The 19,970-nt window shown below is 42.0% G+C and overlaps 2 protein-coding genes across 2 annotated transcripts; one reads left to right on the top strand and one right to left on the bottom strand.

The window, feature by feature from the left end:
• Positions 1-594: 594 nt before the first annotated feature.
• LRRIQ4 (leucine rich repeats and IQ motif containing 4) lies at positions 595-5,423 on the bottom strand. Its single transcript, XM_050902676.1, is given in 7 exon segments — positions 595-723; positions 1,873-2,107; positions 2,756-2,901; positions 3,224-3,397; positions 4,320-4,396; positions 4,399-4,579; positions 4,581-5,423. Coding segments are annotated over 7 exon segments (1,785 nt in total).
• A 1,288-nt stretch (positions 5,424-6,711) lies between these two features.
• Positions 6,712-18,792, top strand: LRRC34 (leucine rich repeat containing 34). The gene is made up of 12 exons (XM_050902489.1): positions 6,712-6,751; positions 7,070-7,191; positions 8,109-8,230; positions 8,389-8,453; positions 9,129-9,212; positions 10,794-10,922; positions 12,680-12,775; positions 14,368-14,522; positions 14,611-14,766; positions 16,251-16,377; positions 16,663-16,862; positions 18,666-18,792. The coding sequence occupies exons 2-12, from the start codon at positions 7,076-7,078 to the stop codon at positions 18,718-18,720; spliced, it is 1,305 nt and encodes a 434-aa protein (XP_050758446.1). The 5' UTR covers positions 6,712-6,751; positions 7,070-7,075; the 3' UTR covers positions 18,721-18,792.
• Positions 18,793-19,970: the final 1,178 nt, after the last annotated feature.

Here is a 19,970-nt window from a genome sequence, read left to right on the forward strand (position 1 = left end):
ACACTAAGGATTTGACAGCTTGCAGTCATTCAAAATACTATAACTACAGATTGTCAAAACATCAGTGAACAGTTTTGCAGAAGTGTAGAGATACTTTCAAAACAGCTTTTTACACCTCTCTAAGACAGGATGGTAATGCAGGTTCTGGTAGAAGTGCATGTGTTCTGACTGCCTGGAATCCTCCTCCATATTTCCAAACAAGGTACTGATAATTTCTGAATGTAAAACTCATTAAATAACTGCTAGTAGGTGGGGCCACAAGTATTGTTTCACTCTAGATATGGCTGTACCTCACTGACTGGAAAATGGATTTCTAAGAATTGCATGTAAAATACTTTGGGATTCAGAACAAAGAACACTTCATTGCACCAGATTCCTACAGATTAGATTAATTTCCAGTTAATCAATCAGCTGCCTTTATGCTTTGAGATAACATGCATTCAGAATGAGACATCTCAAGAATATTTCAGAATCTGCCTGATTCAGCTGGAGTCAATGTTGACAAAAACACAAAAACAAACCTCAAAAAATTATCTGTTTTCATTGTAACACTCACTGATTCAAATGCTTTAATACTGCTTGTCTCCTACTCGCTTATCTCTGCTCATATTTGCCCTTCTTGTAAATGAAAAGAGCTCTGTGCACTTTACTGCCCAAATACCACTTTTTGGCTTTTGATCCTTTTACAGGCTTCTCTTTTCCCTTTCCTTTCCCTTTCTTTTCCTTCTCTCTTTTTTTTCATTAGATTCTTAAGTGTCAAGAAAGGTCCAATGCCCTTCTGGTTCATCAACCCACGCCACAAACTTTAGATCTGAAAAAGAGGGAAGAACAATCTGGTTACCTGGAGGAAAAGGGTAAAAGCAAACAGTCATGTGGAACAGTATTACTGGTGCATATGCTTGATGCAAAAAGCCAGACACATTGTGATCTCCAAAAACCCCTTTTATTCTGTATTAGACTACATTGTTTGCAGCTAAGATAGACTGCCAGCCACCTGACTTTTCTTTTACTCTGTGTTATTTTTATCAAGAGGAATTTCTTACCAGGGAGGACACCAACACTGTAGTCCTCCCAGACCCTTTGATTAGAGTAGTAAATGACTATGTCTACACATCTTTAAATGTCACCTTTTAGTTCAGAAGAACAGTTTGGGAGAAACACAGTAGTTCATGAAGAAATTACAGACATTACAGAAAGAGAGGAATAATTTAGGTTCAGAAGAATCAAAGACTGAGGATTTGCCTTTCCTTCCTTCTTGCCCTGTATTTTTTCTGAGCAAATTCATTCCATGGCCCACTGGTGATACAGACTGGTGTTCTTTTGGAAAAAAAAACCCCAACAACAACAACAACAAAACATACAAAAAATGTGTTTTGTTCAATGTGTTTGCACAATGGATCTTCAACTCTCTACAATCAAAATACAGTCAGCAAGAGTGAAGATGCCACCTGCAGTTAGTTTCATCTTTAAGCAATGCATTGACTTAGAGGATCTGCCTTGGTTTTAGACAGACTAACCATTCCCCTTCCACTGGACAAGGAGCTAAGGAAAGCTCCCTTGCAAGTTGTAAGGGCTGTTCTGTGCCTGCTGACTGTGACCTGGTGGGGCAGTGACAACCTTCTGCAACATTTTTGAATGATGCCCATTGCTGTATTTCCTGATGGTTCCCTATATCCTACCTTAACATGGTCAGTGATAGAAGTACTGCTCTGCCATAGCTGATGCAAATGGTGGTTTAAGATGTTTTTGATGTTGCATAGAGTGCCCTGTAGGTTGTTCTGCAAAGAATCTATTACTAAAACCACAGCTTTGTATGTATATTGTGGTGGCTTTCTTAACACCTCTACCTTTAAGTTCATGGCCTTTTTATGCCTTTTTTTCCTGTAAGTATTCCCAGATGGCAGATGTCCCCTGACAGCACACTTCAATCAGAGGGTCTGTCACAGGGTTCCCACCCACAAGGACCAGCTCCAGCTGCTGAAGACTGTCAAAATCCTCAGGCAGCTGGGACAGTTGATTGTTCTGAACGAGCAGGTTTTGCAAACCTGAACACACAAAAGCAAGCAGCTGCAGCACAAAGAACAGGAATGGTGTGGAGCATTCCTGCGTGCTCCCCATAAACGGCACATGGATGAGGCACAAACAATTCAGTCCGTGCATGTAATGAATGTGTGTATTGAACATCTCACCAGAGCATTTAAAATACAAAGTATCTGCTCCCAAATACAGAAGGATGGGACTCAGGCTCTCCCAGCAAAGCATTTGCTTCACTAGGTGAAAACTATTCACCTGACAGCCAGGTGGCTAAATTCAGCTTTCAAAAGTCCTGCCAATTGGCACACCAACAGTGCTAGTGAACTTAGCCACACAGAGATGCAGTGGAGAACTGGGGAAGATGGAAAGACTGGGCTGGGGAGCGCCCCCAGAGAGCCAGTTCCACACCACTGCCCTGGGGTCACTGGTGCTGACCCAGTGGGTCTTCTCACATCAGGGGGTCTGCTTTGAGCTGAGCTCTGGGAAACATCTTTTTTCCCCAGACCCTGAGGTTGAGGTAGGTCATCAGTGAGGCCCTCCTGTCTGCTTGGCTTGGGTACAGTGCTTTGCCCAGTTCCTAATTTTTATCCTATTTGGCTCCCTTACAGTTACAGGATGAGCCCTGAATGATGCACTGCATTCCTTCCTTCCCTTCTCTCCCTCCTTCTTCCAGAATGCTTACTGGTACTTGTGTCCTTAAGGCCACAAAGACAGAGACTATTTTTCAGCTTGTATCTGGCATACAGAGTCTGGGAGCTGTTTAAGGAGATTGTTGCGACAGTCAAGTATTTTCAAGTGGGTCAATAAGCCGATGGCTGTGGGCAGGTAATCCAGACAATTATTCTCCATATGCAGTTCCTTCAGATTCTGGAAAATATGTGTGCATAAGTTTTAATAATTAAAGGATTTTTTCTTAGTTTGATATATCAATGTACAGAGAATATCAGTAAGTAAGTGCAGAAGTAAGGTTTATAAACTGAGATACCATTGGGATGGCTACTAAACACAAAGAGACAACATGAGTTTCAAACACTGAGTTTTGATATTATTCCTATTCTGACAGCCCTGGCCTGATGCTGCACCATGTACCTAAAGAGATTAGGAGAAACTTCAGTCCTGCATTTGGGAGCAGTCCACAGACGTACCATGCCGCAGCAGACCACGATCTTCTCCCTTCTATTGCTCCTGCCTGCAATTTGCTGATATCTTCTGGCAGAATTGTGAATTTAATTCCTTTATTTTGTCCCAGGTATAATCTCTCTAATGACTCCAGGAGAAAGATTTCCTTTGGAAAGATACTGAATTGGTTTTCAGACAGGCTAAGGCATTTCACATTTGTCAGTTCTTTCACCTCCACAGGTATCTAGACACAGTCATTAAAAAGATACATTATGTCAATTAAACAGTAATCTTTGGGATTTTGTTTTTAGGGAAAAATCTCCAAGAAAATGCTGTGGAGCTGCATTACTGTTGATGGATGAACACAGAATATTCTGCTCATTAATATAACATCATACTTCACAGTATGGTGGAAATTTTGGCAAAAAAATCCATGTTGTTTCCTCTGCTGGAAAGATTTCTTATGGGGCTAATTTTATTTCTTAGCAGAAACATTAGTCTGCTTCTTCATTTCCTTTGTGTGCACAGTGCAGGGGAGAGTAATTTAAATGAATGAAATCTGAAAGTGATTCTTTTGCATCAATTACTGCTTCTGTAAATGTAACCTTCAAGAAGAAAATTGCACAAGTGAAAATCTCCTTGGAAAAGAAGCATTGCATGATATAAAAAGGAAGGTGTATTCTGAGCCCTAAAATGAGTATGTCCATGAATACTATTACACTTATAATAACACAGCTTAGGGTACATAATTGTTCATTATCAAATGAACAGCAAATATTCATGGTGTTAAAGGCACTAACAATATCACATCCATTTTTAAATTGCTCTCTGTTTCAGTTTGTGACGTATTGATTCTATGCATATGCAGCTCTTATTTTCCAGTGTACACAGAAAAAAAGACACAAAAAGACTGAAGCAATCCCTCCAGTCAGTATTTCATCTTTACAATTCAACACAAGGTCAGTGTTTACACGTTCTTGCTGTTCTCTCCCTGCCTGAATACTCAGATGTCAGTGATAATGAGTAAGCCAGGCTCAGGTGCATAGCAGGTGGAACATGCCTTCTCACTGTAGTAGGGAAAGGTGACACTCAGTTGTAATGAAGAACATAGATTTTGCAAAAGGGAGGTATCAATAAAATAAAAATGAAAACAAAGGAACAAATACCTCCTGTATCTGATTGTCATCCAGGGCCAATACTTCCAGATTTTTCATAGTGCATATTCCTTTAGGAGTATCATCAGATTTTCACTCAGATCTAGTATCCTGACACTGGTTAATCTGGTGAAGGACCCGGGTACTGCGCGCAGTCCGGTGTTCCTCAGATAAACAGGGGAAAGGCACGGCCAGCGGCAGATCTGGTGTGGGAACTTCTCCAGGCTGTTAGCAGACAGTCTGAGTACTCTCATTTCAGTGAGATTCTTCAAACATGGGGGGAAGCTTGTGCAGGAGATTGTGAGACAGATCCAGCACAGCCAGCTTCTGGCAGTGTTGCAGTGTAGGAGGAATGGAGGATAAGTTATTAAAAGCTAAAAATAGCTTAACTAAGTTTGTCAAAAAGCCTCCCTCTTCTGGGATGAGACTGATTAGATTTTGTTCCAGATCTATTATTTCTAAATTAGCAATATGACAAAGCTCCTTGGAAAAACTTTCAAATCTATTTTTCTGGAGGTAAATTTCCTTGAGTTTTGCCAGGTTCACTATTTCTTTAGGCAGACACTTGAGATTAGGGTCAGAAAGGCCAAGCAGTTCAACATTATGGAGGTATTCACAGATCTGCACTGGGATTTCATGCAAGTTTGTTCTATAGAGCCGGAGCTGACAAAGGGACTGCAACTTGCTGATAACTGGCAGTGAACTACAGGAGAGGGGATTGTTAGTTAAATCTAAGCTCAGAAGACATTTCAGCTCCCCCAGTTCTTCACATACGTCCTGTATGTGACTCTGATCCAAGTAGAGGATCTTCATGTGCCTCAGGCGACTGATGTCCCTGGGGATGCTTATAATCTGGTTCTTTTCCACGTGCAGCTCTTGCAGATATTCTAGACTCAAGACCTCTGGCAAGATGGTTTGCAGTTGCTTATTGCCTAAATCAGTAAAAAATATCCCGTCTGTGACACATGTGGGAGAAAGAGCTTTGTTCTCTGGCACTTCGTTCACTGGTTTTTCTTGTGCAGTCTCAACATGGTCATCCTCAAAAACAACAGAATTGGCTTTAGGGCAGTGAGTGCCCCCTGTGCTGGCCGCCTGGCTCCGCTGAGACTCAGCCATCTCTGCTCCTTATTTTTATTTTCAGAAGAGAAAAAAATTAAAAATCAAGTGTACTCAAAGGCCTTCCTACGCTAAACAAATACTGGAAGAATTCAGCATTTAGGGACAGATTCTAGTCTCAGTTGTACGCCTGCAAAAAGCTGCTTGTGTTTGTTGAGATCAAAACCTGCAGCACATACAGCGGGACCATAGGTTTGAATCCCAGTGCATCCTGAAGTGCCCCAATAGCCAAATTCAGAGGGTGACCTCGTGAAGTCAGGGGAGCTGGACAAAGCAACCTCCTTGAGTCTTGAAGGCCTATATTTACAAACATTGACTGAGCTCTGTCTTCAGCTATGCTGATTGTAAAACTGGCAGAGTCTTATTGTGAAAAGGTGGCACTTCCTTCTGTAACAGTGGTTTCTGAGCCACAGAGATGCCAGTGAATCTGATATTTGATAACCCTCGAAGTTGTACTATTGCTGATAGTGAAAGAGCGAGAGGTGGGCAGGGGTGACTACCTTACCGACCTCTGATGTCTGGATGGAAGAAACCTTTCAGCTGGCATTTAAGGAACGATAAGAGAGAAAGTGGGGGTCAGGAGGCAGCTGTCAGTCATCTCCCACCTGACGCCCTTTTCTCTGCTGCCGTAAGTGCGCTGGGAGGATGTCACATTTCCAGAGATGGGTGGTTTCCAGGTCCCACCAGGACAAGGAGGAAGAACGGAGCGACCACCATGGGGGGAGACCCCTGCTGGGCTCCCCAGTCTAATTCAGATGTTGCATGAGGGTATTTTCTTTTTTATTGGCTCCAAGTTCAGCACTCTGGAGCGAGCCCCACATGCTGTGGGACCGGAGAGCGTGCGATCTCAGCCCACCCCCTCCTGCGTACGAGGGCAGTAGTGAAGAAGTCAGTAGAAGGATTTATTTGGTGGAAAGGACCAGCACAGGCACCTTTGAAGTAACTGCTCATCCATCTAACCACAGAAAGTTTTGCAAAGGCTCCTCGGAGGCCGTGGGCAGACCACTAAGTAAATACTCTGGGGGTGTGCTGCTGAAACTTGGCTCCCCGTGGAGGCCGGGTGCCACAGACGCAGCCAGGCCTCCGCCGTGGGCAGGGCCCGGCACTGCGCAGGGGTGGGCCGGCGGTGGGGCCTCCTGCCAGGGCCCTGGGCTGGGCCTGGCTACCTTCGCCTCCTCCCTCTTGGTGGAGCGCCCGGGATGCTCTCCTCAGAGACGGACTCCACGATCAAACGTTATTAACCTTGGAGCAGCCCAGCTCGGCCACAGGGCAGAACTCGCCCGTGGGCCAGGCACCGTGGGGAGAGGGTGCAGGCGTTGATCGCTCAGGTAGGCCTGTGGAGGTCGGGGGCTCAGCTGCTTTTCAGGGGAAAAGGACCTGCCTGTATGAATATTAATCCTCTGTTAGCTCAAATTCTACACGATAGCGGGTCAGAAACACATGCACAAATCCACATTTTTTCCTCGGCTTTTCCTGTCTGTCTGTATCTATCTGTTATTCTTGTGTTGCATACGCAAGAGTTGTAACCCTTTTCAGAGCAAGCCCGTTTTTATTGTTATGCAGAGCCCAGCACAACAGCGCTTGGGTCCATGGTGATGTTGCTAGGCTGCCTTAACGATGCAGTAACACTTTGTTTTGTTTTCCAGCAGGTCATGTCAGTTCATCCAGATCTTCACCAGCACTATGTGCGGGCCTGCCAAAACCTGGGCCAACCTGAAAACCCCTTCATTGCTCGTGTGCTTCAAGAAGCCGATAAAAATGATAAAATGTAAGGAAGTAACAAACAGCATGTTTCAGATGCTTCTGAAAGCCTTAAACAAGATAGCAGGACAAGGAATTAAACAATGAGAAAGTTCATGCAGTTTCAGGCTTAAACACAAGTCATATTTAGCATTTACTGCTGAAGTTCTGGTTTGACTCATCTTGACATCATCTTGGCAGAAGTTTGCAGCTATATATCCCTTCTGGGCAGCTTTACAAGCAGTGAAATCAAAAATAGTGAAAAATGTACAGGATGGTGCCTTTGTGTCCCTTAGAGAAGCCAAACCCAGTGTCTAGTCATCCTAACTCCCTCCCTTTTGTCTCACTCCTGTTTAAAAAGCCTCAGCTGCATCCAGTTAGCTTCCAGCTGGTAATGCTTCCCTGAACTGTCTCTGAATCCTGCCAAGGTATTAACCACTCAAACTCTCTCTCATTGTGTGGCTAGGTAGGGCTTCCTCTCAGGGATGCTCCTGGGATCAAAGTTAATTGTCCTTTGGAGAGAAAACCTGAGAAAATACAGCATAGGGAAACAGTTTGTGTTAGGTTTTGATCCTGAGGGCAGGATAGAGTAAATAAAGGAAAGGAAACAAAAAGGAGATGATGAAGTAGCCTCCAGGATAGTCTTTATTTCCATCTGCCTTCCCCTCATCTTGCTTCTTCCTGCTTTCTGTGCACGTGTGCTAAGCGTGGTCTTGCAGATGTGCAGTGTCTTCAGAATATCAGAAGGACAGTGCTGAGGTACAGCTTGAACCACGTCGTCTGTCACGGTGTTACCAAAGGCAGTGGCTTTGGTAACTGAGCAGCTAACTGCATGCAAACGCATCAGTGAGGGCAAGCATGGATACACTTCTTATCTGGAGAAAGAATTCATTTTTTCTGTCATTTTACTTCTCCCCATGTACTTACATTTTTATGTTACAGGAGATGGACAAAAGGGATCACATTAAAAATAGCTGGAAATAATCATCTAGTGCCTGTGCAGAGAGTTACAGATGATGATCTTCAAGTTCTTGCCTCTGTCTTACGCAATACTGTGTTTGTCACAGGTAAGCTTTTTTCACGTGTGTTTGACATTGCTGTGCTAATATCAGAAAACATAAGCAGTCTTGATTTCAGCCTTAGTTCACCTTTATTTCTTTTTGATTAGAGATCAATTAATTGTAGGTACACATTTGTCACATTCTTCATTCTTCATCTTTTTCAGGTTTGGATCTTAGGTGTAATGTATTGACTGATGCTGGAGCAAAGAACATGGCAACATTCCTCCAGGTGCCAAAGTGATGTTTATCTTTCAGCAACTTGTAATTTATTTGGCTATGATAATATTTATATGTGGTGTATTGTAGACAAGAATGCATTCGTTTGGCAAAATTCCATTAATTTTGACTTTCACATCCAAATCCATCCTACTAGAATCTCAGGCTGTATTCTCTGGGGAGATTTTTAATTTCTGGTAGAAAACTGTTGAACGTTTGGCTACGATGTCCTGAAGAAACAATGGTGGAATAAACAGTGGGGCTTTTAGGCTTACAGTTCAATTCAACAAAGGAGGTAATGGTAGTGTCAAGTGTGCCAGGGCCTTTGAAAATGGTGAGTTGCCACCCGGTGCCTGTGTTCCTAGAGCTCAGGGAGTGCCATTAAGTTCACAAAATGCCTGGAGGTCTGCATCTGAGCTTGGCCGCCTGCCTCGTTTGGTCATGCTGAGCACGCAGGTTCCTAGGTGCTTTCTGTAAGCCCCATGAGGACCTACACACTACATGTTTTTCTGCCTTTCCTTCATGATCTGACATACTTTGGCATTCTTTAACTACTTCTGCAAATGAGGGGCTGCCTGAAACACAGCGAAGGACAGAGGTTGTAAGTACATGTATGACGCATCTCCTTTTTGAAAAATGCAGGCGTGCTCTGGAAAAAAGTCTCATTGCTTTCTGCTTTGTTCCTAAGGAAAACTCCACTCTGCGGTACCTTAACCTGATGTTTAATGATATTGGCACAAGTGGAGCGGGGCTGATAGCGAGAGCACTCCATGTGAGTATTTGTCTGGGAGATTTAGACAATGGCATCTAGATTGATATTTTTGCTTTTGATGAACAGTACTAGCTGTCCTGCCAACATCAGAGCTGGCTGAAAGGGCCCTCTGTCTTCAGTCCATTCAGCATTTTGCTGTATCACAGGGATTGCTTGTTATCCCAAGGCAGACTTCAGAAATCAGATTTCACACAAGAGAAAGTTGCACTGTGCTGCCATTAACAATTATCACAACTATCACAGCTGGAATTTTCTGTGTGAGAAATACTGTGCTATGTTATAGGATGTATAATGCCATCAGTTTTTTTTTCCTTTTTTTTTTTTTAAATTGTATTAAATTTGCCTGTACCTTGATGTCAATATTTGTCTTGATTCAAGATGTCCGAGACATGTTTTCAAAACTTTGCCTTACAGCAGCAGCTTAAAAACATGTTTGTTATTTTTAATGTGGTTTCCCAAGGAAATGAGGCTGGTGTGTAAGATTCATTGTGTTTGTGAAACGAGACTCACGTGAGCTCTTCCTCCTTCATAGTCTTTGAACTCTGAACTGATTTCAGCTAAATTTGACAGGCCTCCAAAGCGCCAAGGTTATACAGTAGATCGTACAACACTGGGCTTGCAAGCAACCCCCAAAGCTATTTGTGCAGCCCGGTGGCAGCGTTTGCTGGGTTTGCTGAGCAGGCGGGTGGCAGGGCCTGACCAGCCAGGCAGCCCCTTGGCTGTGTGGGCTCCCGAATCCGGGTTGAAGGGAGTGTGTTATTGAGGGAGGGAGAGGGAAGGAGATGCTCTAGCAAGGTACCGCAGCGGGGGGAAGGGTACTGGGGACATGTGGAAGACAAAAACTGTATGAAACCAGGCTTCATTAGTTCCGCTGCTCACAGAACTACTTGTTTTGTAATCACTTAATCAATCGTGATCTCTGCTAATGAGTGGTTATGGTGGTACTGTGGAATTAAAAATACAAAACTAGTCTGTATTGCATTTAGGGCTTTAACAGTGAATAGATATTTCATATCCATTGAAATTCTGTGGAGGGTGAGGGGAAAGATGCTGACTTTTCTAGACCCCTGATCAGAACTTTATACTGCCAGTGAAGTCTCCAGTCCAGCAAAGAATTACACACTGGTTTGACTCTGCACAAATAGTCCTACCGAAGGCGACTGGCTTCACTGAGCTTTGACTGGTCATGTGATTTAAAAGACTATGAAAAATAAAGGAAATTATATTCTTGTTTAAAATACGCTTACTAGATTTAAATCAGTTTTGCTATAATTTGCATTTCAGCTGCCGATTTAGGCAGAAATATCTGCCTGGATTATTTTCATGAGAGTGAAATTTGTGAACTTGGGAGAAACAAAAGTTTTCAAATACTCGAGTTTTGCTTCCAGACTCTCATGCGTTTGATTCCACTGAGGGGAGCCTGAGCCAGCTGCTTACTCAGTGTTATCACTTAGACACGATTCATCTGGAGGGGTGTTTTGTCTTTGTGTGACAATCAGCAGGATTCACAGGAAAAAGGACAGTGTTGTTTTTCAGGCCATTTAAAAGGAATTGATTTTTTTTAATTGTTATTTTGTCTAGAGGAATGAAACTCTTGTGTATTTGAGAATGACTGGAAACAAAATAGGAAACAAAGGTGGAATGTTCTTTGCTTCAATGCTACAAATTAATTCCACCTTAGAGAAGCTGGATCTTGGAGACTGTGATATGGTGAGTAACCCAGTAAAATTATCAGCAATGACATAAGTCTTTCAAGGGTATTACAAAGGTCCTGCAGTGCTTAATTAGGGGAAAATGCCATCTGTTGTCATTGATTTTACATTTTGTGGTAGCTGGAGGTAACACAATATATAATATTTCAATGTGTAGTTGGAAAGCCATGTTGCATAAAACACCTGTGAAGTCATAGCTGATGATATATTAGAGCCACTATGTCCCTGGGAATTCAGAATTTCACATTTTCCGATGTTTGTTTCTGCCCTTCATTTTTGTTTATGCTGTCTAAGTCCTGTGTAATTCATGCTGACGAAAGGACTTCTTATTCCCTGGAGGTTCCTAAAGCATGCAGTGCTATAACGCCTGAAAGTCAGCCAGGCCCATAGCTCTGTTGCTCCTATCAGAGCTCGATCCATAAAGGACGTAGGCACAAGAGTGCTGAATTGCGTGGAAAGGCACCCAATTTGATGTCAGATAACTTGCCGCCTCCTAGAGTTGAGCGCTGAGACTTCTTACACAGTGCACAGGGAAAGTCAGGAGGGTAGAAATGGGACAATGCACTAAGCAGGGTGCTTCCCACTCTAGCCAGTAAAAGCCTGTGGATGGCTTTTGAAAACCTGTGGGGTACAGCAGGAGGTAGCGATTGGAGCTGCGAACCTTCTCCTGGTGCAAGGTCCCAGCGCCTGACTGGTGGTGTTGTCCTTGTGTGATCACATCAGAGGGGCTGGAAGGTGGTAAGCGGTTCTTCTCCCTGCCTGGGAGAATGTGGTCCTGTATCTCGCCCTCCAGGAGAATGCCCTAACCAAGCTAGAAGTGAAATTAAGATGGGCCGCTCTCAGCCTTCCTGTTAAGGGTGTTCATCTTGTCAGGAGATAATGACGTGTATGTTGGGCTGAAGGAGTAAGTTTGACTGTAGCCTTACAGTTATGACTGTCACCTGGAGGCAGGGAGAGAGCTGGGGTCAGATGACAATTTTATTATATTTGTTTCCTGGAATTACAGAATTTGCTCCTAAACTAGAAGGGGGAATACTTCTCAGAAACTGTGAAGGGTGTTACGAAAACATAAACAAGGAAAGTGTAGCCAGTGTGGGAATTATTTGAAAGCTTAATATGCTTATGCTTGGTAGGGAGTTGACAGAAAACTGATTTAAAATGAAATAGCTTTGGGTATAGACCAGCCTAATTGGAAAATAACGTAAATATAAATTAGTGAGCAAACGAGAAGGAAATACAAAAATGTGAACTGGCCTGTATCCCAGACTCTCACTACTCTGTACCACATTAATTCACATTTAGTATGAATTTACCTAGTGGATAAATGTTACCTAACACTTTTACCAAAGACCTTAGGGAACACACCCAAGCTGATTTTAATTCATAAATCAGGAAAACCAAAATACAGGATCAATTAAATGGACAAGAATCTTTGAGATGCATTATTCTTGCTTTTTATTTTCTGAGTTGCCAAATTTCCTGGTCATTTGTACTTCTTAGTCTAATTCCACTCTATTATTCCATAGGGAGTTGGCATTGGTATTATCAGAAAATCCATTGTGTCTGTAAGCACTTGCCTAGTGCACTTGCATCTCTCCAGAGTACATGGACGCAGAAATAATAGTATTTCTAATCTGAGCTCATTTGATGTTTTTGATCTTCTGACAATCAATTCTAAGAAGTCATGGTAACTTGGTAGCTTGATCTATACATTGAACAGATTTCTCTAAAGAGTTTATTTATTTTCATTTCCAGGGGATGCAGTGTCTAATAGCAATAGCAACAGCTCTGACTCAGAACAAATCAGTCAAAGCAATAAACCTAAATCGTCCTTTACTATACAGCCAAGAGGTATGTAAGTAGGCTGTAGCGTCAGCTCAGTCAAAGAGAGAAGTCAAGTCAGTACTGATGTATTTATGGACATCTGAACTACGCGGCTCTCTGGGTTTCCTTACAAAGTGAAGTAAATGGTTGCAGAAATATTCTTTTTCTCGTTCTGTGCCAAGTTTTGTGCAGTCACAGGCTGCCCCTGTTTAACTAGGAGGTTAGTTTTTAAAACATTTCTTTCTTGGTACATATGCATTTGTTAAATAATGGGCTAATGGAGACGGCTTGGTATTGGTGAACCAAGTATTCCTTCTGCTGTTACAGCATGGAGAGTTTCATGCATTGTTCAGCAAACTGAGGGAGAAATGCTGTTTAGCAGGAAATGAGGGGAAGAACAAAAGACTGCTGTTTATCTGAGCAGTGCGATACATGGGCAATTGCCAGAGCCGGCAGCCTAAAGAAGAAAGGCACACTTCAACAATATGCCATATTCACTGGGCTGTGTGGTTTTGTTGTTTCACTATGTGAACTTGAAGCATGAATTTAACAAGTGAATAAACCTCATCAATGTAAAACCTATGATGCATTTGTTAGCCAAAACAAAGACACAAACCCTCCAAAACAATCGAGCACTGAAAAGAGAATCTGCAAGGCAGTGTCTGCTGGGGGCGGCACCACAGGCCATGGGATGTGTACAGGCGCACAGAGCTGTGGGGCTTTTGCTTGCAGGCACGCAGCTTCTGTTCATGGCTGGTCCTGCTGAAGTCTTGGCTATCGAGCTGGTTGCGGTGCTGCTTTCACCAGACTGGCAGCAAGTTGTCAGATGTCTGCGATAGGTACGCTATTTTCCTGATGGAAGGGTAACAAAATTAAACTGTCATGAAGGCCAGATCTTCCTAAATTCCCAAAAGTGGATTTAACAGTTTAAACAGATTTTGGTTGTTTCTTTTCTACTAGGACAGGGCTTGATCTGCCTGAACCTGGTTTTAGAAGTCAATTTAAACTACTGCTATTGAAAACATAGGCCACTAAGGGCCTGGGCTGTATCTGTGGGAGACTCTATTTGCCGTTGTTCTCACCTTCAGCTCTTTCATTTTCTGAGGCCTCTGGGTTGTTGCCTTATTTTCGACTCACAGCATTCACTCGGTTATTTTCTTAACTAAACGTGACAACTTCAAAAAGAACTTGCTTTGTCTTACAGGACATATTTTTTCCCATAGCAATCCTGTTTCTTTTTATGAAATAATAGATTAGCATCATGACAAAACTTTTAATGTTAGTGAAGACTGACTCAAACATTCAGTTTTTTAAGAGCAATGACTGGGAGGAAAACTGCTTAGACATAATGATTCAAACATTGATGCTTCTGATATTTGCAGGGATGTATATAGTACTGTAAATCTGCAAATACCTTTCTGGTATTTTTCATTTTTTTTATTTTCAGCATTATCATAATATATTGGTTCCTGGTTATTTTTAATACAAAGCTGTAATATACAAAACAGAACACTGCTGACGACCAAATCTCGTTGTTAGTTGTGCATCTCCCTTTTACTGAAGCAAGACCGTATCTTTTCCTAAAGTACAGCTTAATAAAACTGAGTGTATGTTTTTAGGAAGAGGTCACAGTTCATGTAGCTCTGATGTTGAAAAATAACTCTTCTCTTGTGGAACTACACTTGTGCAAGCACGAAATGAAAAACTTTGGTGTAGAGCGACTGTGTGAGGCATTGTATGAAAACTCCAGCCTGAGATACCTTGATCTTAGCTGGTAAGAGTTATGTGACGTAGCCCTGGTTAACATTAGAAACTAATTTTCTTAGCACCTTTTTTAAAAAATGCGTGCATCTCTCTTTCAGTAATAAAATAACCCGTGATGGTGTAAAATTTTTGGGAGAACTCCTAAAACGGAACCAAACTCTGGAAATCCTAGATCTTAATGCAAACCGAATAGAAGATGATGGAGCCATCTACCTGAGTGAAGCTTTGGCTTTGTACAACAGGACTCTTCAGGCGTTAGTATTTACACAACTTCCCCAGAGACTGCAGGTGTAATGACTCGGAGTATAAGCAACTCGGATTTTGCAGTGGCTCAACTGACGTCAAAGCTGTGTGCTTTGATGTTGATCAAAATAGGAAAGTCGGGAAGTTCCAAACTTTTGGGTTCATTTTTCCTTCTCGGGGGGAAAAAAACGTGAGTGATAGATTGGGTGGGATTCCTGTGCTAAGCATAGGTGTCTCCTGCCGTGTGAGATACCCCAAGACCTGTGAGACATCCTAGGGTGCTGGCTGGTGGGCCACGGGTCCTCTCAGAGCCCTGCAGCTGGAGACCCGGCAGGACGTACCAATGCATTTCAGACGGCACAGGAGGCCTGTGTTTGGTAACTGAATGAAGTCCCCCGTAGCTTCATGTGAGCTAAAGGAGTAAAACACTAGGCCAAGACACGCCATTCAGTCCCATGTGCTAGTGCCTCGTGTTCACCTTCCCACACTGCCAGGCCTACTCGTAACTCATTTTATCCCCGTTTCCTTATACTTCCTTTTTTTCATCTTGTATCCATTGCTGTGCGGCCTGACATATGCTTGTTCTTCTGTTTCAGGGGTTTTTTGGGGTTGACGCTTAGATCAGTTTTGTAGTGGTTCATCTTACATGCAATTCACAGCTTTTACAGTCATTCTAAGGGGTGAGGGTGGGGAGGGAGGCAATTAGATCTTGTTAGTTCTTTCTGCATCTTTAAAGCACAGGTCCCTGTGGCGCACAAAGAAAACAAACAAGGGCTGTATGTCTTCAGAATTTTAAGATAATCAGATTCCATGCAGGGATAAGGCACTATATTTGTTGATTCTGATCTTCAACACTTAAGAAAATCCTCTGTTTAAGTTAGCTTCCGTGTGAACCCAAAAGAGCTGTAATCTCTCCATCAGGGTGTATTTTGTAGCCCGCATTAAACCATGCGCCGGCAGGATGTAAAAGCTGATCAAAGGTGTTACCTGAAGCCACTAGTTTTAAGTAGCAGACTGAGGAGGTGGCAGCTGCTAGGTGCCTCTGAAAGCCTTCCAGGTTCGCTAATATAAAAATAACTGCCACTCCACAAAGATCAAAGCTTAGCCTGGATAAATGCCAATGCTTGGACTTCAAAGCAGACTAGAGATGAGACCTGGCCACCATGCAGTAAGTCACTGACGCTGAAGAACTACATATAGTGAACAACCTGGCTGCACGAGTCATGGAAATGCCTTGAGAAATAGTACAAGTCCATAGTCCAAACTGCCTTTAGCAACCTGAAAAAGATTTTACAGTAGGACTGGCCTTGATACAAATAAGTAATTATATTATTAATAACAAGTACAAAATTTCAATATACGTATAATATATATGTAATAATATATAATAATAAAATATAAAATAAGAATAAATCATAAACTCTTAGTTTTAACTAAGAGATGGGAATTCCGTGGTTTGACACACATTTGCATAACTATTTTCTCTGTTTATTAGGTTGTCAGTAGCAAGCAACAATATAAGTGGCAGAGGACTTGTAGCTCTTTCAGATGCAATGAAAACAAACATGGAACTTTCCTATATTTACATCTGGGGGAACAAATTTGATGAAGCCACCTGTATGGTAAGTGTTTGCTTCTGAACTCTTCTGAGAGGGTTGGGTTTTGTTTGTTTGTTCTAATTTGTTTTTACAGTCATGGGGAAGACTACAGCAATTAGTGAACAAGAGACCTGATTTACTATGGGTTTTTTTTAAATAATTATAATATGGTGGTGCTGTAATGAGACTCGCTGGACATCAGCATACTGAAATGATCAAGTACTCTCCTATTGTGTGTTATCTTCTAGAGCCTTCACTGCAGCCGAAGTGGAATACTGTATGTCATATTCCTGGTTTTATTCATTTCAGGCATTTTCAGAATTAATTCAGATGGGCCGCCTGAAACCTCATTGTACAGACGTGGAACCATATGAAGTGGATGGGCACGTTCACCTTGCAGAGCTCTCCCATGGCCTTCAGAAGCATTACTACTGGACACCCAGCTGTGGGGAGGTGACAAACAAAGATGCTAATGCCAGTCTGGCAATTGCAGCGGTTTCAGAATACTTGTGAGGTAGCAGCTTGATGCACTCCATACGCTTGAGCTTTTCCTATCTGGTTTCTAGTAAAATAGATTATGTCAATATCAGATTTGCTGCATGTTGTTTCTTCAGGGTCTTTAGTCTAGAAGGAATCTAAAACCATTTGAAATGGCATTAGAGATAAAATAGCGAACCACTGACCTTAAGATTTGTTGCTAAATAATACCCAATCTATTAAGAGCCTATTAATATGAAAATGCATTAATTTTGCTCCAGTCATTTCTAGTGCACGCTATCTATCATTTCCTTCGCCTTACCATGCTTAGCTGTAGTTCCAGGGTTCCTAGGTGATAGATAAATTTAGTGAAATGACATGCTCAGAGGAAAATATTTTCACCACGGCATAGTGCACCACGAGTGCACTATCAGGATTTTTATCAAGTGCTTCTTATTTAAAAAAGATGCAGGGGCTGGACCAGGGCAGCAGCAGAGCCTGCGGATGGAGTGTCACAACCACAGGGTCCTCTTCCACGGGGGTGCTGCAGAGGAAGAGCTGCCGTTGCCCTTCCTGGGCTGTGGTCTCTGCAGTCAGGTTTCCACGTAGCAGGGAGAGCCCACAGGTGATGTTATTGCGTCTCTGCAGGCTGCAGTACAGCCAGGCAGATCAAACTGACAAAAACTTACAGGCAGGACTGCCGCTGGGCAGCAGCTCTGCTTGACAGCAAATCAGATATGCTGTAGAACAAGATTCCTGCTGAAGCTGAGAGGTTTGGGTAAATCCATTTGTTGCTACTGTGCTCTCTATACTCTTTCCTTTTACTTAGTAATTGCATGCTTTTCATCTTTTTCTAAGAGTGACTTTTTTTTAAACCAAGTTAAATGAACTTAAGCATTAAGCCACTATAATGCTGGAACTTTAAAGCTAGTGAACCTAGTGTACTGGAATATAAACAGTATTTTGAGTAACTTGCAGCATGTACTTGTTTCTTGTACTACAAATGAAAACCACCACCAAACTTGGTGTCATTATTTCTTCCCGTCTCTTGAAAACTGTTTAAAAAGATTTCTATCACTATAGCCATGTGGCAACTCCTACACATGAATAAGACAACGTATGCATATAACAGTAGTTAAACATTGTTTAATGGCTTGGATACAGACTTCGTAGAAGTTTGGGAATCACTCAGCTTGTTTCCTTTTTTCACCCACTCTGCTCATACCTGTAGAAGGGACTAGATCTATGCTCCTAAATAGAAACAGTCACCAAATAGGACAGCAGAGGTTTGCTCAAAGGCTTTCACTAGTGCAATCTTCTGCATGTCTAAAAATTAGTATAAAGTAACAGAATAATCCGTGAATGTATGTGTGTGCAGGCAAATGACCTACGAGATCAAAGTATGAGGGGAAAAAGATGAGAAAGTAATTTCAACAATAATACTTGAGCAGCAGTGATGTAACTGCTGATGTTCTGATTCTGTATTATCGCAGGGGTAGTGCAGAAACAGGCAGATGTAGGGATACCCTTACCAAGCTGAAATGACCAAGGTGGTACTGATAGCTGTCATACGTGGAGGTTTGTTGTTGTTTGGTTGGGTTTTTCTTTCATTCTCCCCACCCTCAAACACAAATTAGTCAGGCTCTGTTGCTCCAAAAAGCACTTAGTATCATAAGAGGACTTCGAGGTAAGCCCACCGAGCAGGTATGTTTGTTCTACATACCTGCACAGGGCCATCTTAACCTGTAGTCATCTTGTTAAGCACAAAGTCCATACGTCACACTGTGAAAACCCTATTCTAGAGAGGAGCTAATATTTTAAGGATTGTTAAACAGGAAGAACAGAGCAATGAGAACAAAAGTTGAGGGTACACTGAATGTGATTGTCTGAGAAGAATCTGCATGCTATGAAAATTCCTAAGTTTCTAAATAATTAGATAAGCCTGTATTATCAAAGTTGGTATTTTTCTGAGTGGTGCTGCTCCGGAGCATTGCAGGTTATACTCTGATAGTCTAAAGAGAGTACTCTCAGGACTGAGACAATGATGATAAAATTTCTTGCCAGAAAGACCACTACAAAATTCAGATCGAGGTATATTTTTTCCATGTATCTTTCTTTCCCTTGTCCTGTATATGAAGTTCAGGCTAATTTCATTGCCCAAATTAAGTCTTCATTTTCTTCTGTGAATGACATTCGTTAATCTGCTGTGGTAACAGGGAACCAAATCTACCAAGTCAGTCCCAACTCTACCAACAGCAGTATTTTATTTTTAGTAGATGTGGTAAGATAGCGACAATATCATACACAAAATATAACAGGATAAATCGCATCTACTTTCAAAAGTGCCAGTGTATGTTTTTGAAATATTTGTACTCTATCTGAACCCTTGTTTAACAGCAAGATGCTCAGCCCATAAGAGCACTCATTATTGACAATATCCATAAAAATAGCTCATGTGTTACAGTTTACTTTGATATTCCTTTGTAAGAAAGCGCTGCAGAGTAATTCCTACTGAATTTTGTATAAACAGCTTCCTGCAAACTGAAATAATTATTTGTGCAAAAACCTGTATTGCTTAGAGAAGCCTACGCCGGAGACATTTATTGCTTTCCTTTCTCTGAAAACCAAACCTTGAAATTCTTAAAAGATGTATCTTGTGTTCTCTGGAATGAGAGAATTTACATAGGCTAGAAATTTTTGCCACGTTCTTCTGAGTGAGTTATTCCAGTAGCTAAAGCAAGCATAATCCTGCGCTGTAAACCATTGTTTCAGCTTCCAGAACTCGCAGCACCTTGCTGAAAGGCAGCATTTTTGCCCCAATTTAAAGGGAAGGAAAATGACTGATCCAGCAGGCCAGTGGTGCAACGCAGGTCCCCTACGTCCTACTGTGTGCTCTAGCCACCATACCACCTTCTGTAAAATTAAACAAATCTAGTAAAAATAAGTTAAGATACAAATTCTGATAAATTCACTGAATATCTACTTCAGTATAAAAAGTACATCTCCAAAGCACTCTGTAAAACAACCAACAAACCCCCAAAACAAACAACCCCGCCCCAAAACGCCACCCCAAACGCATGAAAACAAGTAGAAAAAAATTAACCTAAGAGTCATTATACTAGATTGTATTTAGAATAAAG

The sequence above is a fragment of the Gymnogyps californianus genome, chromosome 10, assembly GCF_018139145.2.
Source record: "Gymnogyps californianus isolate 813 chromosome 10, ASM1813914v2, whole genome shotgun sequence".
Taxonomy (NCBI): domain Eukaryota; kingdom Metazoa; phylum Chordata; class Aves; order Accipitriformes; family Cathartidae; genus Gymnogyps; species Gymnogyps californianus.